The 22,412-nt window shown below is 41.0% G+C and overlaps 1 protein-coding gene across 4 annotated transcripts in view; it reads left to right on the top strand.

Moving 5' to 3' along the window:
• The window catches only part of nrg1 (neuregulin 1), a 200,415-nt gene that overhangs the window by 157,005 nt on the left and 20,998 nt on the right, over nucleotides 1-22,412 (top strand). For 2 of the 4 annotated variants that reach the window (XM_060851744.1, XM_060851747.1), the window contains 3 exons: nucleotides 5,500-5,558; nucleotides 16,790-16,813; nucleotides 20,601-20,703. In XM_060851744.1, the coding sequence (XP_060707727.1) occupies nucleotides 5,500-5,558; nucleotides 16,790-16,813; nucleotides 20,601-20,703 (186 nt within the window). Of the gene's footprint in view, nucleotides 1-4,632; nucleotides 4,701-5,499; nucleotides 5,559-16,789; nucleotides 16,814-20,600; nucleotides 20,704-22,412 lie in introns of all 4 variants that reach the window. The other 2 variants (XM_060851746.1, XM_060851745.1) reach the window with 2 other exon arrangements.

Below are 22,412 nucleotides of genomic sequence, written 5' to 3'. Positions count from 1 at the left end.
CCACTCTACTCTTTCTTCACGTCTGTTCCAGTGGCACTGTACTGAGAGTACAGATTTGTTTTTCATTGCTAGTGATACTAGACAGCTGTCAATGATCCCCTTGGAGCTGCAGTTTTGGAAAGTTACCCAGCTCTTGCACTGTAACCGCTTGAGTACAAGAATCTTTGGCAGGCCAAAGTTTCCAATAATTCATCTATCAATCTGGCAGTGAAGTGACATAATAGTAATGAGTTGTCCACTCACAGCAATCAGTTTCCCATCTAATTAGTCTACTGTACACCTAAACACGAGATGAGAGAAAACTCTGATGGTGGAAAGCATTAATTTTGTACGTCACTGTTCCTTGCAGAACCTGACAATTGCCACCCGTACTTAGTGGAGCCCAGTCATTTTACAAAACTGGAATGTCCTCATAGCTTCCAGTTTAACATATGGACTCTGCATTTGAAGAATTCTTAGAAGATGGTGTTCAAAGCCACCATTTTTTCTTTAAAAGAAAATACGGAATTACTTCAGCATCCAAACTCCATTGAAACATTCAGCATCAATATAGCAAAACCCACTTTGACTTTCAGCACCAAGTTGTTCCACTAAAACCAGTTAATTACATCCATGCATTAACTAGAAATTGTTCAAAACCAGAATGGTTTAGGCTGAAAGCAAATTCCTACAGTTCTAAACAGATAGTGATGATAGGAATTGCTGTCTCTCAGGATTAAAACGAGTGCTCAACTGATTGTCAAATCCAACCTCAAACTGCTTCTTTTGTTACCTATGATCTGATGAGCTGATTTGTTGTCAAAAAGCTGCATGGACTAGGCACGTGATCAGACTTTTTGAACTCTTTTGAATGTCCTGTTACTTAAATTCGACTTGAGAAACACTTCTGAAATATAATGTGCTTCCCCCGAAGCACCGTGTTAATCCTGTTTTACTAAAATACTAACCTCTGGAATAACAAGATTGTTTTTCTGATTTTAAGGGGGCCTTTGAGTTTTGATTTATTGAGTGCCTCCTTGTCCTACACAGACTGCTCACCATCCTATGTTTAGTAGACAATCTGCAGTAAATAGCATCAATGTGAAAGGCTCCCTTTATCCACATTCACTTATGCGAATATATATGTGTGCAACTACTTGCGCACACATGCACTAATGTATATAATTACACCCAATTGTATACATATTGGACTTAAACATACATATTCCTCTGTCTCTCTCTGTCTCTCTCTCTGTCTCTCTCTCTGTCTCTCTCTCTGTCTCTCTCTCTCACACTCTCTCTTCTCTCCCCCCCCCCCCCCCCCTTTGCTCTGTCTCTCCCTCCAAAGACATTGTCCATAATGCACACACATTCTGACACATATGCATGTAATATACATATGCGCACACACGAGTACGTATAAACACATACTTTACAAGGAAGAGACTAAGGACATCATAAAGATAAAAGATCAGTTTTAAAAAAGGTGTTTCATTACATTCTTTGTGGCTAAAAGGCTTCTGAAAGCCTCCTGCCCACATTACGTTCTATTTCAGAGATTTCCCATAAATGCTTCCCATTAAATTCTCATCCTCAGTGATGCCTCAACATTAATTGAAGTCAATGTATTATATCATGAAATAAATTGGGAATTCCAATGGACTGTGGAAAATAAAATGATGTTGTTTAAAAGTAAATGCTACAAATCATGTGGAACTGAACAGTGGATGGGAGGGAATATGTTGGATAGATTGGTTACAAGTTCAATGGGGCCATCACATTCATTATTCCTGTGGCATATTTAAAATGCAGTGTAAATGGATTTTAAAAATAGTAGAAATTGGGCCAAAAGGTAGCTTTTAAAGGTGAATCATTTTATAATTTTCTCAGACAATGCATGTCCACCTCCACTACTTAACCCAAATTGCAGGACAGCAGTTAAACACCATGAGACGCAGACATACTGTTTGGCTAAAGTTCCGATGAAGTAGCATGCACAGCCATCTCCATCAATGAGCTTGAGCTTTACCAAATTATAATTAATGTGTTATATTAATAAAGTATAGCAACTGGCCTTATTGGAATAATAATGGGCAAAAATGTAATAACATTGGCACCCAATCATTCCTTCCCCATGTTGATTTAAGGAAGAGTGTTGTGACCACAAAGGCAAGAGAACGTGTTTAAATATTTAACCAAAATACAGTGCCCTTATATAAGATATTCAACCCAAGTATGATGTTTCATTAATTATCAGTTAGAGAGCATTTTGATGGTGACAGTAAGCATTAATTAAGCCTGACTTCTCTACTGTGCATGAACATCGGATCGGCTCACAATCATTGACTTGAAGGGAAAACGCAGATGCCGGACGTTCAGCCAGAATTTTTGAGATCGTGTCAGGAGAGAACATTCCAGTGAATTGGACTTGCCTTCTACACGAACCGGGAAGTTGTGATCCTATCTTAGGATTCAGAGGGGGAAACAGAAAAATGTTCAGTTTGGTTCAGTAGATTAAAAAAAAATGCACAATTACATAATCTTATCATTGGTGTAGTGGAATAGGGTGTTTCTGTCACACTGACACATGTTGTAATGCAGTTGGATCCTGATAAATATACAACTGTTATCAAGAAATGTTATGCTTGGATTGTGATTCTGCTTGGAGCAGAAGTTCATTTTTCTAGCCTTTTACCAGAATGGGTTTTGATATCAGGAGGAGCTTTATAGCAAAAGACAAAGGCATTGGAAATGATCTCCATGATCCAGTCGAGTCCTTCCAAAAAGGATGTTCAATAATTGAGTGTGAAAGATATAACATTGAGCAGGGCATCAAGCCTGTTCCTTCTGCTAATCATTTGAACAACATCATTCTGTTACTGTTGGTGTTAATCTGGTAAATATTCATCCAGAAGAGTAGAAAGCAGAAGCTAATCTGTCTTCCACATCCGAGAGTGTGTTGCTGGAAAAGCACAGCAGGTCAGGCAGCATCCGAGAGGCAGGAGAATCAACGTTTGGGCCGGATCCCTTCATCCTCATCCCTGATGAAGGGCTCCGGCCTAAAACGTTGATTCTCTCACTCCTCGGATGCTGCCTGACCTGCTGTGCTTTTCCAGCAACACCCCCTCAACTCTGATCTCCAGCATCTGCAGACCTCACTGTCTCCCTGTCTTCCACATCCCTTTTTTTTAAAGTCCAGCATTAAGTCAAATTGCTATACTCTCTGACAGATCAACAACCTCCTCTATTCTATACGAAAACTGATCCTTTATTTTATAAATATAACCATTCAACAAATTAACCAATGATGAGAGGCTGTGTAACAATGGGGAGAAACCAAATTCCAACAAAAGGGGGAACACAAGGGACAATATCAAATAGGTGTCAGGGGAGAAAATAATGCATTCCAGCCCTTGCAGGGAAACTTTCTCTTATGAACCTGTGCAGACATGTAGTGACCCACCCTCTTGAATAGGTAGAAATTAAATCCAGGCGTTCTGGCTCATAGGTACTGATGCTACCACAGCATCACAAGAGTCTTAGGAAACTTTTTTTTCAAAGCCCACCTCGAATTCACCAACTAAAGGAATTGATTCTTTGTTTTCTTTTATATTTTCTAACCAACACATTGAAAGATGTTATCTCGCACCTCTGGACTCCAGCCCAGACCTCCAGGCTTGTAGATAGGGACACGCTCACTGCACCACAAAATATATTTATGACGACATTTCCCTTTCCACCATTAGCAACTAGGACCTCAGCTGATCTTGTACTTGAGTTGAAATTTTGCATCCTGTGAACCATTTAAGCAGCTCAATTAATGTCAGAGACAGAGAAAACGAACATTAAAATTCTCGTCATTGTTTAAATTCCATACTTCAATGTTTTCTTGACTACATATGAAGGAAGGTATTTAGGGTGACAGGTCATCGATGCCAAGATTTCCTATCTCAAAGTGTTTAATTCCTACTAAACAATATGCTACTGTTTTAGTGAGCATTTTGCAATGGTAAAACTGGTAGCTGATGTCTTTTTGACTTAATGTATTGCATGTCCAAACTGATAAATGGGCTGTTTTGTTTGTGAAGACAGAGTTGGAGCTATAACCTCCATATGTTTGTAAGTAATGTGTGAAAAAGCATAGACGTTATGGTTTCACAAAATTTGCTCCACCCTTCTTATGAAACAATTCTAAAATTGAATTTGAGTTTGGACCAATGGCAGTTATATTACCAAAGGAAATTTAAAACCAAGAAACCAGGTAATCATCCACTATCAAAGTGTCCTTTAAGTTTAAAAGCTTTCTTGAAAAGGTTTGGATATTAAATGGTTCCTATGGACTTGTTATTATCCTGAAATCGAATACTACAGACATGGATGTATGGGGAACCCAAGTGGTATTTATCTTGCACGGTTGCTTGTAAACACACAAGTAATTCTGCAAACATCATCTTCAAAAGAGAGGCAGCCATGCTACAGATTTAATAGCTGGCCATTGATTTCAGGAAGCTAAGCTGCTTCCAAATCTACTGAGCGGCTCTCCTCAATGTGGGTTCATCCATGATTTCCGACACATTTAATTGCCATTTAAGCATCATGCCTGGACCGTTTTGAGTTCATTTGTTCTGTTTATGTCCCATTTTTACCCCTCAGGTGTGACCCTGGATTCACCGGAGAAAGATGTACAGAGACTGTACCCATGAGGGTCTTTATACCTGAACGTATGTGAAGATATAATCATGGCTGTGTTTTATTCTTCTCTCTCCCCTGCAGCTCAAAAGAAAAAGCCCTTGGTGTTGTCACTGCTCGGAAAGAAAGATGCTTCCAAAACGTTTATTTTTTATTTTAATTTGGGCAACTTCTGATAATGTAACCCGGCCCTCATTAATCTCGTACTGTTTGCTGTTCTCGTTGCTCTTTTATTAGATTTTCACTTTGAAAACAGTACGGGACAGGTTCATTTCTTCATCAATGTAGGTTGTGCTTACAGCCATTAAATTCCTCTCCACTTTCTTCATTCCCCACTATTATTGTTTAATGGCCCTAAAATAGTCAAACAGAAATTATTAGGGATTGTTCCAAAGGAAGAGGTATGTGGACTGTTTCCTCTCTAACACATGCATGATTATTTTGAGATGACTTGGCCAACATTGCTAATAAATTGAGAGAAAGTTGGCATTTTCAAAAAGGGCAATTCTACAATCATGGATTAAATCTTGCCTCCTTTAAATCTGTAAATATGGACTTTGACATTGAAGTTTAATTTGGTTCAAATATACAATTGCAGACAAACTTGAAAGAGTTGAATTTTCATGGCTGGTAAATGCACCTGCTAAGTGTTAAAAAAAATTATTTGCTGACGCAAGTCAGCAAATTTGCAGAGATGATGATTTACAGATAAAATGAATTAAACGGTGACCACACCAAGGTGATGAGGCCCGGTGCTGAAGGTGACTCTATCCTGACAGTTACTTATCTTCTTTCTCCTCTCTTTCTCTCTCATTTTATTTGTCTTGTCAGGTGTCCAAATGAATTTACTGGTGATCGCTGCCAAAACTACGTAATGGCCAGTTTCTACAGTACGTCCACTTCTTCTGTCTCCCCCTGAATCGAAGCATGTTTGTCACACTGTTGATTCCTGCTATTGCTGTTGCTTCCAGTGTTGATATATATCGCTGCTATGGCTGTTTCAACCTCAACCCCAAGTTTCTATCTTCACTCAGGCAGTAACCGTTCCCCGAGAAGGGAATCAGAGGCAGACAAAATGCTGCAGTTCATCGATAGCAGTGAGCTAGATTAGACTAGATTAGACTTACAGTGTGGAAACAGGCCCTTCGGCCCAACAAGTCCACACCAACCCGCCGAAAGCTGCTGGAGTATATTTGGTATTGCATTTGTTGGCCAGACGTAGTGGTGAAAGAAAAGTGAGAAGGATAAAGAGAGATGGGGGAAGAGAGATGGTGGTGTGGATAATGATGTTCACTCGAACGGGTAAGGAAAAAAGAGAAGTAGACTGACACCAATGAAGATTCCACCGTTTCGGTAATAAAGGTTGCAGATTGAGAAATGATGCGGGGGAATAAAAAAGGAAGAAAGATAATTCTGTTCTGTAATTAGAACTATAGTATCAGAAGGATTGCAGTAAGATGACAAGGAGAAGGATGACCGTGTTTAACTATAAGCACTGCAGATTTGCGGCTGTTCCCAGAGGTGATGGCTGGCAGAGATGTGATGTTCAAAAGGATTAGAGATTTGTGGAAGATGACTGGGAGATAGCTTCCCTGATATGAACAGCAATCCCGGGATAATTAAAGACAGAAATTAAGATAATTTGGACAATAAATAAAACTCTTAAAATATCATTTGAAAACTTACCTGATTTTGTGAAGTTACCTAGTAGAGTTAAGGAGTGAATTTTTTTTAATGTGTTCCTCGAATGACTCCGGGGAACGGTTGGAGGCAGGAAGATCTTGAATTATTTCGTGGGCACATAAAGATGGGCACGTGAAGTTGGATCGTGCTGCGCTTGAGCGCAGTTTGTCTTTCTATTCAAATCACCATTTTATGCCAAAAACACTGAACTCTCCAAAAGTTAAAAGTAATACCCCAATTTGTTTGGCCGATCAGATCATGTACTCGGATCCCAGTCCGTATCAGATGTCCTAACCTCAGTCAGCATTGTATAAGAGTGATCCGATTAGCCCCCAATATACCTTAATCAGTTAGACCAACTTGGTAGGGATCCTATTCCTGCTTGTTGGTCAAATTTATTACTCAGACAGTCCGTCTTTGTGACAGGGCATAGCTTCCTTCCACGTTTCAATAGCCTGCCGCATATTCAATTTTAATTGTCGCTTGGGTGGGACCCTCAACGTGCTGCTAGTGAGTGTGGAGCCCAGACCCAAGCAAGGAGTTCATGCTTTTGGGCTACGAGAAAATACGTGGCAGAGAGAATCTGAAGAAATCAAATTGATTGTTGGAAGCAAAGGACAATTTTATGTACCACTGCAGACAGACAGTGCTCTTTCCAACTTGAAAGATATCATGCTTTCAAAAACGAGTAACCCCATGACTCCTTCACAAATAGAAAATCCATTTGAGCACTCCTGGTGTTTGTTTTGTAGAACTCAATGTCTGGTGTTATGAGAAGGAAGAGAGTGGCGGGGAGAGTGAAGGTTTACTATGTGGTCATTAAATTGTAACAAAAAGTGAGGAGCACTTGCATTAAAGGCCCACAGGGAGTATAAAGCCACAGTCAAGACACAGACAAAAATGGATACAAGTTTTACAGCTTTTAGATAGTGACGGCAAGATAAATGATGATGCTTTGCTCCGTACCATCCACACAGCAGCTTAGCTAAGGATCTGTGACTCGGCGTGAAGCAAGCACAATGGTGACTGATGAAAGAGGGAAAGTCTGTTTTGTGTGGTATTATAAGTCACCTTGGACATCCTGCTTAGTGCTAGCTTGATTAATAAAAGCCAAGGATGCACTCAGGAAGAATGAAGAATAAACCAAGGTGGAAACTGTAGGCATCAAAGATTGATGCATATTGGCATCAGTTTGAGGCAACAGAGTATCGTGCTGTGCAGGCCAGTCCCACATGACATAGATACAAAAGGCAGACCTAAGAGGAAAACGGCAAGAATAAGTGAGGAGCATCTTCTTTCAAATTATTGTTTGAACTGAATCATTACAAGTTGAACAGACATGAGTTAAAGTAAGGAGACAACTGAGTCAGGGAACCAATAAGAAAGTGGCCAACTTTGAGCACAAAAGTTAATATTAAAGAAGCATACTGTTCCCCTGTGTTGAAGTGCTACACCATTCCTGATAACATTCTGACATATGGCTACTTGTGAGTCAGCAAGTGACTATGCAAGTTCCAAATTTGTACTAGAAACCCAAAATGTTTTACTAATATCCTTTAAGAAAGAAGCCTGTCTCCCTTACCCAATCAGGTTGTCATGAGAGCAGTGTGTCACAGTAAATAGTTCATAGAATAGAGTCCCTACAGTATAGAAACAGACCCTACGGCCCAACAAATCCACACCGACACTCCGAAGAGTAACCCATCCAGATTCATTCCCCTGAACACTATGGGCAATCTAGCACGGCCAATTCACCTAACCTGCATCTGTCTGGACTGTGGGAGGAAACCCATGCAGCCACTAAGGATGTGCAAACTTCACACAGACAGTCGCCTGAGGCTGGAATCGAACCCAGGTCCCCGGCCCTGTGAGGTAGCAGTGCTAACCACTGAGCCACCGTGCCATCCCATTCTTAGACCTCCTGGGACTTCATTCTTCAACTTCCTGTGGAAACAAAAGATAGAAAGTGACTGTTACCTTTCCAATAATTCCTCCATCCAAGGACCAGTCAGTAAGAGAGTAGAAACGAAAGTGATGAGAAAAGTCACATTTCTTGTGAAGATGTATGGGTTGGCAGGATGGTGGACAGACTCACTTCCTTGACACAAGAATCAGTCAGTGATCAGTTAGTGAAGAAAATACCCTCACCACACCAATTAATACACTACTGCCTCCTCTAAGTTGTAACAGTAGTGCCAATGGACTAGTAATCCAGAGTCCAGGTTAATGTTCTGAGGGTATGGGTTCAAGCGTCATCATGGCTGATGGTGAATTTTCAATTTAATTTAATTTGAAAAGTTCTGGAATTAAAAACCAGCCTATGCTGACCATATGTCAGTTGTCATGAAAAACCCACCTGGTTCACAAATCTCCTTTAGGGAAGGAGACTGCCATCCTTACCTGGGCTGGCCTACACGTGACTCCAGACCCACAGCAATATGGTTGACTCTTAACTGCCATCTGAAAAATCAGCCAATCAGTTCAAGGATTATTAGTGATGGGTAACGAATGCTGACTTTGCCAGCAAAGCCACATGCAAGAATTTTAAAAATGCAAGGTTTGTGAAGGTTTGTAGCTCAGGTTGAGGTTTAGGGTGTAGGTTTGCTCGCTGAGCTGTAGGTTTGATATCCAGATGTTTCATTACCTGGCTAGGTAACATCATCAGTGGCGACCTCCAAGTGAGGCGAAGCTGTTGTCTCCTGCTTCCTATTTATATCTTTCTCCTGGATGGGGTTCCTGGGGTTTGTGATGATGTCATTTCCTGTTCATTTTCTGAGGGGTTGATGGATGGCATCAAGATCTACACACGGATGAAAAAAAAACACCATTTTGACTGGGACAACACATCTATCCTGGGACAGGCTAAGCAAAGACATGCCAGAGAATTCCTAGAGGCCTGGCACTCCAACCACAATGCCATAAACAAACAAATAAATCTAGATACCATCTATCAATCCCTCAGAAAACGAACAGGAAATGACATCACCACAAACCCCAGGAACCCCATCCAGGAGAAAGATATAAATAGAAAGCAGGAGACAACAGCTTCGCTTCACTTGGAGGTCGCCACTGATGATGTTACCTAGCCAGGTAATGAAACAACTGGATATCAAACTTACAGCTCAGCAAGCAAATCTGCACCCTAAATTTTAAAAATCCTGACTCAATGAAGCATTAATATCATTCACATCATAAAGTCCTGGAATGAAATTCAACTGAGGCAGCAGTGCAAAATATGTAGAAAGAAGAGCCAGCCAGGGGTCTCTAACAGGCAGTCCACCGTCTCGGGCCCAAATCAAAATCAAAAGTCAGCCATTCCGTAACTTTCTAAGCAGACCAGGGAGAAGGCACAAAACAATTCTCAACAGACTGTTTTTTTTTATTCTGTAAGAGAGAATCTATAGAACAGCCACCCCCGTTGTCAGATGTTTCTCGCTCATGCGTGCAGAGAAGCAGACCTTGGAGATTGTAACTTGTGGATCACAGAGTGAAGGTGCGTGAGTTACATTGCACAGTGCTCACAGGTAGTCACACAACTCTCCACTCAAAGGGCCATGCAACTGGATCTCCTTAATGGACAAGTCTGACCCCGTTTGGAATCCACATCCAAGAGGCAAGATAAATGTTTGCAGCTCTGTTCTAACAGTAGCAGCCTTAGCAGCATAATTGGGACTTTCAGTGAGTGAGAAAAACAAACAAGGCAGAAGAATAGGCACTGCTTTGACAGTTTAAAGAAAACAGGCTCCCTCGCGCTACAGTTTATTGTGGCGATATTCTGGTGTTTACATTAGCAGAATAGATAGCACGATTGTGAAATAATGGACAAAAGAATTCCTTATCAGAATTTGCAAACGGCTCACACTGATGCAGACCGAGGATCTTTGTTTGAGAGAGAACTGGAGAGAAATGTCACTTATTTGAAGGGATTCACTCAACAACGTCTGACTGAATAAATTGTACTCCTAATGTAGAGCCACTTTTCTCTTAAATGTATACCAATTGACAAAGAAGAGAACCAACAAAGTGATGCTTCAAGGTTTGGAAGGTATCTGTTTCAGCAGACTGTGTGCGCGTGTGTGTGCGCGCGCGCAAGAGACAGACAGGCTGTGGTACAAATGGTATGTCGAGGAGTCACCAGAGGGAACAGGTCAGTGATTGAAGCACTTGGGAGGAGAGAAGGAGAGAGTGAGACAACCAGAGTAAAGGGAATGAATGAGGGGTACTGAAGAGAGGAAAGAGAAAGGCAGAGCATAAAAGATGGTGCAGGAAGCAAAGGTGTTGGCACAGGTGAACTATAAAGGAGAGAAACTACAGGGGAGTTTGAATAGAGCAGTGAGAGAGTGAGAATGCACAATGCTCAAGGTGGAACTTCAAGTAGAGTCATAGAGATATACAGCACGGAAACAGGCCCTTCGGTCCAACCCGTCCATGCCAACCAGATATCCCAACACAATCTAGTTCCCACCTGCCAGCACCCGGCCCATATCCCTCCAAACCCTTCCTATTCACATACCCATCCAAATGCTTCTTAAATGTTGCAATTGTACCAGCCTCCACCACATCCTCTGGCAGCTCATTCCATACACGTACCACCCTCTGCATGGAAAAGTTGCCCCTTAGGTCTCTTTTATATCTTTCCCCTCTCATTCTAAGCCTATGCCCTCTAATTCTGGACTCCCCGACCTCCGGGAAAAGACTTTGCCTATTTACCATATCCATGCCCCTCATAATTTTGTAAACCTCTATAAGGTCACTCCTTAGCCTCCGACGCTCCAGGGAAAAAAGCCCCAGCCTGTTCAGCCTCTCCCTGTAGCTCAGCTCCTCCAACCCTGGCAACATCCTTGTAAATCTTTTCTGAGCCCTTTCAAGTTTCACAACATCTTTCCGATAGGAAGGAGACCAGAATTGCACGCAATATTCCAACAGTGGCCTAACCAATGTCCTGTGCAGCCGCAACATGACCTCCCAACTCCTGTACTCAATAGTCTGACCAATAAAGGAGAGCATACCAAATACCTTCTTCACGATCCTATCTACCTGCGACTCCACTTTCAAGGAGCTATGAACCTGCACTCCAAGGTCTCTTTATTCAGCAACACTCCCTAGGACCTTACCATTAAGTGTATAAGTCCTGCTAAGATTTGCTTTCCCAAAATGCAGCACCTCGCATTTATCTGAATTAAACTCCATCTGCCACTTCTCAGCCCATTGGCCCATCTGGTCAAGATCCTGTTGTAATCTGAGGTAACCCTCTTCGCTGTCCACTACACCTCCAATTTTGGTGTCATCTGCAAACTTACTAACTGTAACTCTTATGCGAGCATCCAAATCATTTATGTAAATGACAAAAAGTAGAGGGCCCAGCACCGATCCTTGTGGCACTCCACTGGTCACAGGCCTCCAGTCTGAAAAACAACCCTCCACCATCACCCTCTGTCTTCTACCTTTGAGCCAGTTCTGTATCCAAATGGCTAGTTCTCCCTGTATTCCATGAGATCTAACCTTGCTAACCAATCTCCCATGAGGAACCTTGTCGAGCGCCTTACTGAAGTCTATATAGATCACATCTACTGGTCTGCCCTCATCAATCTTCTTTGTTACTTTATCAAAAAACTCAATCAAGTTTTTGAGACATGATTTCCCACGCACAAAGCCATGTTGACTATCCCGAATCGGTTCTTACCTTTCCAAATACATGTACATCTTGTCCCTCAGGATTCCCTCCAACAACTTGCCCACCACTGAGATCAGGCTCACTGTTCTATAGTTCCCTGGCCTGTCCTTGCCACCCTTCTTAAACAGTGGCACCACATTTGCCAACCTCCAGTCTTCCGGCACCTCACCTGTGACTATCGATGATACAAATATCTCAGCAAGAGGCCCAGCAATCACTTCTCTAGCTTCCCACAGTAGGCTGTCAAAAGTTAAAGGCTGGAAGGGCTCAAAGATTGTGGTGACAAAATTGACAGAGGATTCTGTTTAGAAACTCAGTGATAGTGATAGGCAGATCAGGATGTGAAATGAATCTAGATGTTAAACATAAAATTGCATCCCACGCTGTGACCAGGCCATTCTACACCTGGAGGAAAATATAGCCACTTCCACATGGGAATCACTTGTAAAAGTCAGTATGGCCCTTTGGTTATAACACTTCCAAATATCTCCTGTATCATCCTTTCAGTTCTCAGTTACATTCTCAATAAGAAAGTGATTTCTGGTTAAAAGGTATTTCACATACATAGGGTCGTAGAGGTGTACAGCACAGAAACAGACCCTTTGGTACAAGTCATGTGCGCTGACCAGATATCCTAAACTAATCTAGTCTCATTTGCCAGCACTTGGCCCATATCCCTCTAAATCCTTCCTATTCATATAACCATCCAGATGCCTTTTAAATGTTGTAATTTTACCAGCCTTCACCACTTCCTCTGGCAGCTCATTTCATTCCATACACACAGCACCCCCTGCATGGAAAAAGCTGCCCTTTAGGTCTCTTTTGTATCTTTCCCCTCTTATGTTAAACTTATGCCCTTTAGTTTTAGACTCCTCTACCCTGGGGAAAAGGCCTTGGCTGTTCACCCTATCCATGCCCCTCGTGATTTTATAAACCTCTCAGCCTCAGATGCTTTAGGGAAAACAGCCCCAGCCTATTTAGCCTCTCCCTATAGCTCAAAACCTCCAACCCTGGCAACATCCTTGTAAATCTTTTCTGAACCCTTTCAAGTTTAACAGCATCTTGCTAGTTTACATTTTTGTGGTAAAATGAAAACAGAGGAAAATTATCTTTCCTATTTAGTCTATTGGCTGGTGCTAGACTATTAGATCAATATGAACCTTTGCACAGCAGAAAACAACTTCGGTCTCCTTCAGACGTTTAGTTAGGAAGTAATCTTTTTATTTGTGAATGGGATATGAGCTATGTTAGTAAGGCAGAGAAAGTGGCAGTGGGACTTTTTCATTGGCACTATAATCCCACCAATGATATTGCTTCTACAATCGATAGAGAAAGAGCCCTGATTTACTAGAGGCAGAGAGGTTCATTGGCCTGCAAGAGGCAATATATTGAGTGCATTGCTGAAGACTGACCAGGGTCTGGATAACACACTGAGGAAGCATTAAGGAATGTTGATAATGTTATGAAGGAAACAACAGCTCAGACATCTCGCCTTCTGAAAGCATGATACTGTAACTCCAACCTTCCTGTAGCATTGTAGACAGAACTTTGTTTTGCTCTGTCACTGCCTCAGGCGATTTGCATTCCAATGAGTGCCCGATGAATGCGTTATTACAAAAAAAAAGGAAAAGGATATGATAAGAGACCACCAGTTCCAGCAAAATGCAGCTGATAATTCCTCAATTGCACATTCCAAACTTCTCTGTATTTATTTTTCCAAACAAAACTATTTGATAACACTTCGATCCAAGTATACATGATGGACACAGACAGGAACTGTTTCAGGGTCATGGATGACCGTACATTCCACTGTTCCTTTCAATAACATTATTTCATCCATATTTTGTTACTTAACTTTATCCTAACCCCACCCCCACCCCGATTCCCGTTAATCCATTTATCTAATCATGTATTAAATGTAATGCACTTATCAAGTTATGTTATAATTCTTGCCTTTATGATGGGGTTGTTTATGTAAATCTGTTGCACTGTAATTACATCCGTGTGGACACTGCTGCTAATTCCTCTACACAGAGGTTCTCTCTGGTTGAGAGTGATCTCTTCCAGTGGTTGTAGAATTGGTAGAGAATCCCTGTCATTTCCATGGGGAGGACCTAATGGTACCAAGTGCCCTCAGCGACCTAATGGTACCAAGTGCCCTCAGCAACCTAATTCCCTCCCTTTGTGATTAAAGTTGCTGGCTATCTAATGGCCAGTAGCTCCTCAATCTGGTGGAGGCCAGCAGGGATGGTGGCTGCTGGCAACAATGCATCTGCCAAAGGGCCAGGATTATTGAGGAACACCATCATAATTGAAAGCATGTTGGGAATAAGGGAAGGGAGGTTTGGATGGAGTAGCTTTCAAAATCCCCCCTCCCCTCTCTATGATGGCCCATCAATTGGGCATGACATGCCTGACTGCAAGGGACACCCAGCCCTGGCCACACAAGACAACTTTTGACAGTAAAAACCAGAGCATGCATTGTGCCGGCTTCAACTCAACAAAATCAGTCACGTCATTTGGTGGTTAATTTGTCAGGGCCATGAGCTGACCAATCCAAATCAATCTGCCTGGTTTTAAAATTTAAACACTGCAGGGTTGCTGTCAATCATCATCCAATATATCTGCCAATCAGAATCCACTTGCCAACTGATCAGCATTCTCCTCCCAACCAGTATGAACTTTGGCTTTTCCTCTGAATTGCTGTTCTTGCCAATTGTTCTGATGAGTGGAGGATGAAGAAATGTTTGATAAGACTGTGACCTTTTTCCAGCCATACCCAGTTGCGGTACTATTTAGTAGCTTCTCAATGCATGGGAGTTCCATAAGGTATCATGCAATAATGATGTCTGTTGATTTTGAAATAGCTGACAAACATGGATTAGTTAAATTCTACTCAGTATAATATGTTTCCCCAGAACAGAGGTGTGGACAATCCAGAAGCAGAAATCTCCTACAAAGTATCCATTTTAGCAAATATGTTTAGCATACTTTTATCTTTGCTAGATTGTCCTGCTAGGTCAACTAATGCTTGAACAATAGATAATTGAATGTTTTGCTGTCTTTCAGTTTCAAGATTAGGAGAAAACTGAATCCAAACTGAATTGTACTGGTATCGTTACTGGTGTGCTGCATTCCTATTAGATTTAGAAAGCCAATTTTCTAGGAGTTTACAAGGTAGAAAATATTTTAAGTGGTAGCCTGACAGTAACCAGATAACTTTAATAGCTGTAGCCAGTTCTTTATTGTAAGTGTCTGTATCTTAAAGTTAGTCGAACAATGTGGTTTGGTGGGATACAGTGAGGAGCTCAGATGTCATTGGAATGATTGATGCATGTTGAATCTACACATCTGTGTGTGCTGTGTGCATGTTTCCTTTAACATTGTGTTACCCCTTCTAACATTCATGCAATTATTATATTTTGTCCCATTTTTGATGACCCTAATCTGAATGATTTTTCCTTTTCCATGATTGTAGTTCTACCTAACTCTTGTCTCAGTGTAAATCAGTGATATCAATGTAGCAGTGTGTTAGCTATAGCATGCCCGCTGTTTAACACTTGCTTTGTTTCTTTTTCCAATGTGACTAATGAATGTTGGTAGTGGTGCTCATGCAGGACTGCAGTATCATCTGAGGAAACTAAAGTATAATCCCTCATGTTTATCCTTCAAGGCAAAAATTAGGCAAGCAAATTGAACTTGCCCACTTTTGTGCAGTGATCTGTTTTTCTCTCAGCACAATAGAGTCACTGTTTTGAAGGGCAATTATGACCAAGGTGATTGATTTTTAAATTGAAAATCATGAGGTTGAACACCTTTTATACTGTGCAATTTTTGATGGTATCTGAATGCAGTGCGTTGGGAAAATGTCATGTCAGGCTTGTGTGTTCACTTCCTGACAATCCATCAACCAAGCAAAATTTTCAGGATGCTGTATCTAAATAACGTAATGGCCACGTGCCAAAATACACAAACAAGCTGAATTATAAGCTTCGTTTGACATCTTTCAAGCAAACCTCCATCATTTGGACTGAGGGCAGATGATGTCCTTTGATTTGAGGGGAAAAAATAAATTGTAAAATCTTTTGATGGAATTCCGTAAAAATAAATATTGGGCTGGACTGCACATTTCGCCCACCCCCACCCAGTCATAATTCCCACTCCTTAAAATTTCCCAGCTACTGACAGTGTGGTGCCATGGGTGCAAATATACACTTTAAAAATATTTTTACTGGGCTTTCACCTATTGGAACAAAGTCAGATATCCATCTGACAAACTATTTGCAAAGTTCAGATAAACTATGAAAGGCACTGATCTACCAGAAAGAGAAATGAAAGAGAACCTCATGTTGCCTCAAAACGCAACTAAACAGCTTAATTTTCCAAAATTGTCCTTGCATCATTACCAGAAAGTTTACTTGTATTTCACTTGTGTAATTGAATTTCTGACTGTATTTTCAAACTTGCTATGGTTTTTTTTTTCTTCCCCACCACCCCCTTACCCCCACCCCCACCCCAAGTGTTTGTATAGTTGTGTTCTCTCTCTTTGGAAAGCATGCATTTTGCAGCAGGATTAAGCAGCTTATATGAGCACAGTCTCTTCTGGAATGTTGCCACTCATCATTGTCTCCTATGTGCAAGCACAAGGCTAATCATGTGACTCGTGTGATTTCTTTTCCCCAGTATGATGTACTGCTCTTCTCTGAAACTCTTTTTCCCTTGTTTTTTTTTCTTTCTTTTTTTGTCAACTTTCTGCATTGGCAGAGCATCTTGGAATTGAATTTATGGGTATGGACAAATCATTCCTTTTAATCTGCAGAATAAAACCTGACAGTTCTGATCTACCTTCAATTCCTAACTCAGTTTCTCTCCCTTCCCCACCCCTGTTGCTTTTGGAAGGGATGAGCCAGCCATAACAGCCTGTCTGCCACTTGGCCACCCTTTTTGTGGGTAGCGAGGATAAATTTAAACGGGAATAGATTTTCCACCTCAGCCATGGAGATTTGATTTGTAGAATGGGAACAAGCCATTTAGCCCATTTCTAGCTTGCTCTACTTTTCAATGAGATCATGGCTGATCTTTATGTCGACTCTATTACTGTCTAGGTTTGGATTTGACTTCCATCTCCTTCATTTCAGCCTGCTTTTCAAAACAATTTGAAACAAATAGTGGTCAAAACATGGCCACAGCGACTATACATTGATTGTTAAGTGCCACACTAGCTTCATGCCACAGGCTGATTACTCCAAATGCATTATTTTATTACATATTTTAATTCGAATGCAAAGAAGGCAATAGCCAGTTAACAAAGGGAAAAAAGGTCTCCTCAGTGAGTGACTGTAAAATTCTCTCTTTCTTGGATTTACCATAATATTTCTGCCATTTCCTCAATTTGCATTTTTCAGTGTCACGAACTGTAAAGGTGTGCTTTCTAAAGGAGCAGGTGCGGTGGTCCAAAATAATTTTAAGATTAATTTCGCGATTCAGATTTAAAACTCTGTTGGCCTTTGTTCAAATTTGCGCTCACAATACCAACTCCCAACATGATCGATAGTGTTGAAAGAGTCCCAAAATCTGTCGTTGAATTTTTCCGTTTTCCCATTGATTAGATACTTTTTGGCATTCTGTGTATGCCTTGCAGTTGAACTGAATTTCAAATTACTTAAATATAGAACAATTAAGCAAGACAATAAAAGCCTCAAAAGTGAAGATTACGGCTTGTTGACCTGCAGTGACAGCAGTCTAATAATGCTACAAGTTGAAATGGGCCCAATTTATAGGATTAATAAACATTCTTGTAATATATAAATGATATTTCTGGCTGAAGATTGCAATAATAGAAAGTGATCTTCACCGACTGACCAGATTTTAGAAACAGAGATGTCTTTCATTTATTTGAATCGCTGTTTTTGGCGAGTTGACTAGGTGACTAATGCTGTGGAGAGTTCAAAGATCTTTCTACCCAGCACCATCAAAACGTCCCCCCAGAACTGCCCTTCCCTATGTGATATAACCTTAAGTTAAAATGTTTACTGTCACTTACTTGGGCTAATCTAATTCCACTTTGGAAATGAAACCATGTTGCTGTTAAATGACTTGTACTCCCATTGAACAGCACATGGTTCCCAAACCTGAGGTTTGGTAATTATCCCTTTTAGAGTTGTAGCGAGACTCCAGTGTATGATGGCAATCGTCTTCTGAATTTCCATTTTGCTATCAAGGAGGAACACAGTGTTTGAGATGAACCAGCCTTGAGCAGTTCTGGCTGACTGACGTACGTGACAAGGCCATCAACACACTGGCCTCAAAGTAATTCCCAAAAAATCTGGAACTGCGTGCAGACAATGGATAAACAACTGATTCAATCATACAGATTCCTTCCCCTTTTGCAAAGAAGTCTTCGAGTTCAGAAATAGTCCAACACACTTATTAAAAAAGGTTGTATTTGAAGTTAGAACATTTTGAATACAGCCTTTGTTAGCGGCAGATCACTTAGTACAGCTCATGAAGCAGCACTAGTCTGGTAGTAAAGGAAGCAGACAAAAGCTTAAAACAATCTGAACTCTAATTTGATTAAGATCATCTTCATAACCCACATAACTCATTCATTTTTGAGCTGGTTCAGTCAGTCGGTGGTTATGTTGTGTGGGACATCCCTTCATGTTTGCTTCAATCACTCTCTTCCAAGTGTTTCTGTATTTTATTTTCCACTATCAAGCATGCTATGCCAGGCCCACAGTTGACTTCTTAACCTGAAACTACTTTTTAAAATCAAAATTTCTACCCTACTGGCAACCTTTTCCTTCTCTTTTTTTTTAAACAAAAAGTCACTTGCTACTTTGGCGACGTCGTTCTCCTGAAGAAGTCCAGTTGAATTGATGTTTGGTCTTGTATGGATTTGGTGTTGACCATCTGTCGTGATGTCTCATGTTGTTATTGTAAATAGCAGGATGGCTATTGGCCAGCTGTAAGGATAAGAGACAAACCATGCTAATAATGTCAACAAGAAACGCAGCCAATTGTTGAAAGAAAAATGTTATTGCTTTTTATACGTGAAAATCAGGAAGAATTTGAAGTATTTGCAAAGTCCTCTGACCCTGTGAAATTATGCTTACATTTTAGTCAGCTCTCTGTTGTGATTCACTTCCTAGTCTTGCTGTCTACCTCTTTTCAAAGTGACTAAATTATATCTACAGTCAGAATGAACTGATAGATCGGAACGAATCTGGCAAACCTAGAAAAATTAACGTGGTGCGTGCAACAGGCTGCAAAAGAATTGGACTAAACCTTGGCTGATCTTTCTGAAGGTCAACCTTGCAACACACACACGCACGTCTGTGTGTCTGAACGTCCAAAATGCCTGCCAATGATTGCCGTTTTGTTCTATGATCTTCCTCTAACTGACTGATGCTCTTTTGTTTAGCTGATTTGTTAACATCCGATTTCCCAAAATGTCCAGCCGATACCGCACATTCATCTATTGTTCTATGATGGAATTAAATCAGGCACGGGAGGAACTTCAGATTTTTGTACTGATTTTCTGCAATGAATCATTTTAACGAGATGTTTGTGAGAATTACTCTAGTCCTGTCAGCTGGCCTCCATTCTGACATTTACCTCAACGGTGCTTTACTCAGTGATGTTTCTCTGTCAGTGACGTGGGCTCAAGTTGGTGGGATGGGGAAGGAGAGAAGTGGCAAAAATTTCCAGTGAAGTTCAAAAAAGACTGTTTCTCCACCAACTGCCAAGGAGGAGGTGAGAAAGAATGAGTAATCTGCTGAAGCATTTTTGCAAATTTCCAGCATTTACATAATAAATAGAAAATGGAACAATGCATGGACTGTGAGAATATTGAATTACACTGCAGGAAACATCAATGAGTGATCGCCCAATAACAATTTAACTCCAGTTTTATGTATAGTTGTCAAAATGTTTCTTTAACATTGGACTGCAGAATTTCAAAAAGGCAATGTTCAGCTTCTGTAATATTCTACAGCTTTTTACCAATTGGGTTTAAACATGTTCTGGAGTAGGAGGCCTGAATAAAAAGGAAACAAAGGTGAATTTCTGATTTGGAACGCCTCATGAAATTGTTACATGAAAATGCTTGGAATACCACTCATGAAGATTTGGCATGTATTTAAATGTGCTCAATTTTAAAAGACAAGCTAATCTCACAACAGATTACACTTTTGTTATCTAAAGTACCTGGTACTTGACAGGACTCAACATACGTCCTCACATGTTTCAGACTGGTCATCAATACAGACTCACAACTGCAACTACAAGAAGGATTCATAATATAAGAATGATTCAATTCTTACAGAACGAATCACAAAAAATGACACTTAGAATGATTGGCGGAAGCTGCGATTTGCCTTTTTTAAAACAAAAATTGCCGTGAGCTTCCATTTTGTGCATTTTAATTGCCTTTGAGAGCACAGCAGGTGGAGAAATGGAAACTGTATGAGCAATTTCTGCCCATCAACAGAGCTAAATATAAACATTTTCATGGCACATTGGCTGCACAGCAAACCTCAGGCTATAACCTGCTGTTTTCTGCTTCTCTCTTCAGAAGCTGAGGAGCTGTACCAGAAGCGAGTGCTGACGATAACAGGGATCTGTATTGCCCTCCTAGTGGTTGGCATCATGTGTGTGGTGGCATACTGCAAAACAAAGTAATCCAAACTTTCATTGTCTCAAATCCATGACCGAACCTAATTGACACTAATTTTCTGTTCTTTTCCCCTCTCAAGTGAATTCTCGTTGTGCTCAAACATTGATGTTATTTAAAGTCTCCTTTTGCACCAAATGATATTTGGGAATGACAAAGCACTCAGCAAAAATAATGGTACCAGAGGTTAAATTTGGATGGAACCTGTTGTTATGAATCTAAAGGCAACATGTAATTCAGTTCAATACAAATCAGAGACTAAGTGACAAAGTTTTTGGGGGGGGAAGCAGATGGAAGGGAACAGAATTGTAGCTCCTGTGTACAGGAGGAGGATAGTGAGGTCATGAATAAGGTTTCAATGTCACAGGAGTGTACCAGCAGGCTGTAAGGTGGTTTGAAGGGTGTCTACCTCAATGTCAGGAGCATCAAGAATAAGGTGGAGAAACTTGCAGCACAGGGTGGTACCTGGGACTTGGATGTTGTGGCCATTTTAGAGACATGGGTAGAGCAGGGACAGGAATGGTTGTTGCAGGTTCCAGCATTTTGATGTTTCAGTAAGAACAAGGAAGGTGGTAAAAGAGGGGGAGGTGTGGCATTGTTAGTCAAGGACAGTATAAAGGTGCGAGAAAGGACGCTTGAGGACTTGTCTACTGAGGTTGTATGGGCTGAGGTTAGAAACAGGAAAGGAGAGGTCACCCTGTTGGGAATTTTCTGTAGGCCTCTGAATAGTTCCAGAGATGTAGAGGAATGGATTGCAATAATGATTCTGGATAGGAGTGAAAGTAACAATGGGGGCACTTTAACTTTCTAAATATTGACTGGAAATGCTATAGTTCGAGTACTTCAGATGGGTCCATTTTTGTCCAATGTGTGCAGGAGGGTTTCCTGACACAGTATGGATCGGCCAACAAGAGGCAAAGTCGCATTGGATTTAGTACTGGTTAATGAACCAGGCCAGGTGTTAGATTTGGAGGTAGTTGAGCACTTTGGCGATAGTGACCACAATTCGGCTACATTTAATTTAGCGATGGAAAGGGATAGGTATATACCGCAGGGCAAGAGTTATAGCTGGGGGAAAGGCAATTATGATGCGATTAAGCAAAATTTAGGATGCATAGGATGGGGAAGGAAACTGCAGGGAATGGGCACAATTGAAATGTGGAGCTTGTTCAAGGAACAGCAACTTCATGCCCTTGATAAGTATGTACCGGCCAGGCAGGGAGGAGGTAGTCGAGCAAGGGGACAGTGATTTGCTAAGGAAATCGAATCTCTTGTCGAGAGGAAGAAGGAGGCTTATATAAAGATGAGATGTGAAGGCTCAGTTAGGGCACTAGACAGTTACAAGTTAGCCAGCAAGGTCCTAAAGAGAGCTAAGAAGAGCCAGGAGGGGACATGAGAAGACTTTGGCAGGTAGGATAAAGGAAAACATAAAATTTTCTATAGGTATGCCAGGAATAAAAGAATGACAAGGCTAAGATTAGAGCCAATCAAGGACAGCAGTGGGGGAAGTTATATGTGAAGTCCAAGGAGATAGGAGAGGCACTGAATATTTTCCATCAATATTTGACACTGGAAAAAGATAATGTTGTCAAGGAGATTACTGAGATACAGGCTATTAGAATAGAGGGGATTGAGGTTCAGAACGAGAAGGGGTTAGCAATTCTGCAAAGTGTGAAAATAGTCAAGTCCCCTGTGCTGGATGGGATTTATCCC

Source organism: Hemiscyllium ocellatum, chromosome 36 (assembly GCF_020745735.1).
Source record: "Hemiscyllium ocellatum isolate sHemOce1 chromosome 36, sHemOce1.pat.X.cur, whole genome shotgun sequence".
Classification (NCBI taxonomy): Eukaryota; Metazoa; Chordata; class Chondrichthyes; order Orectolobiformes; family Hemiscylliidae; genus Hemiscyllium; species Hemiscyllium ocellatum.
The sequence above is the reverse complement of the archived record's forward strand: the minus strand, read 5'-3'. Positions and strand labels throughout refer to the sequence as shown.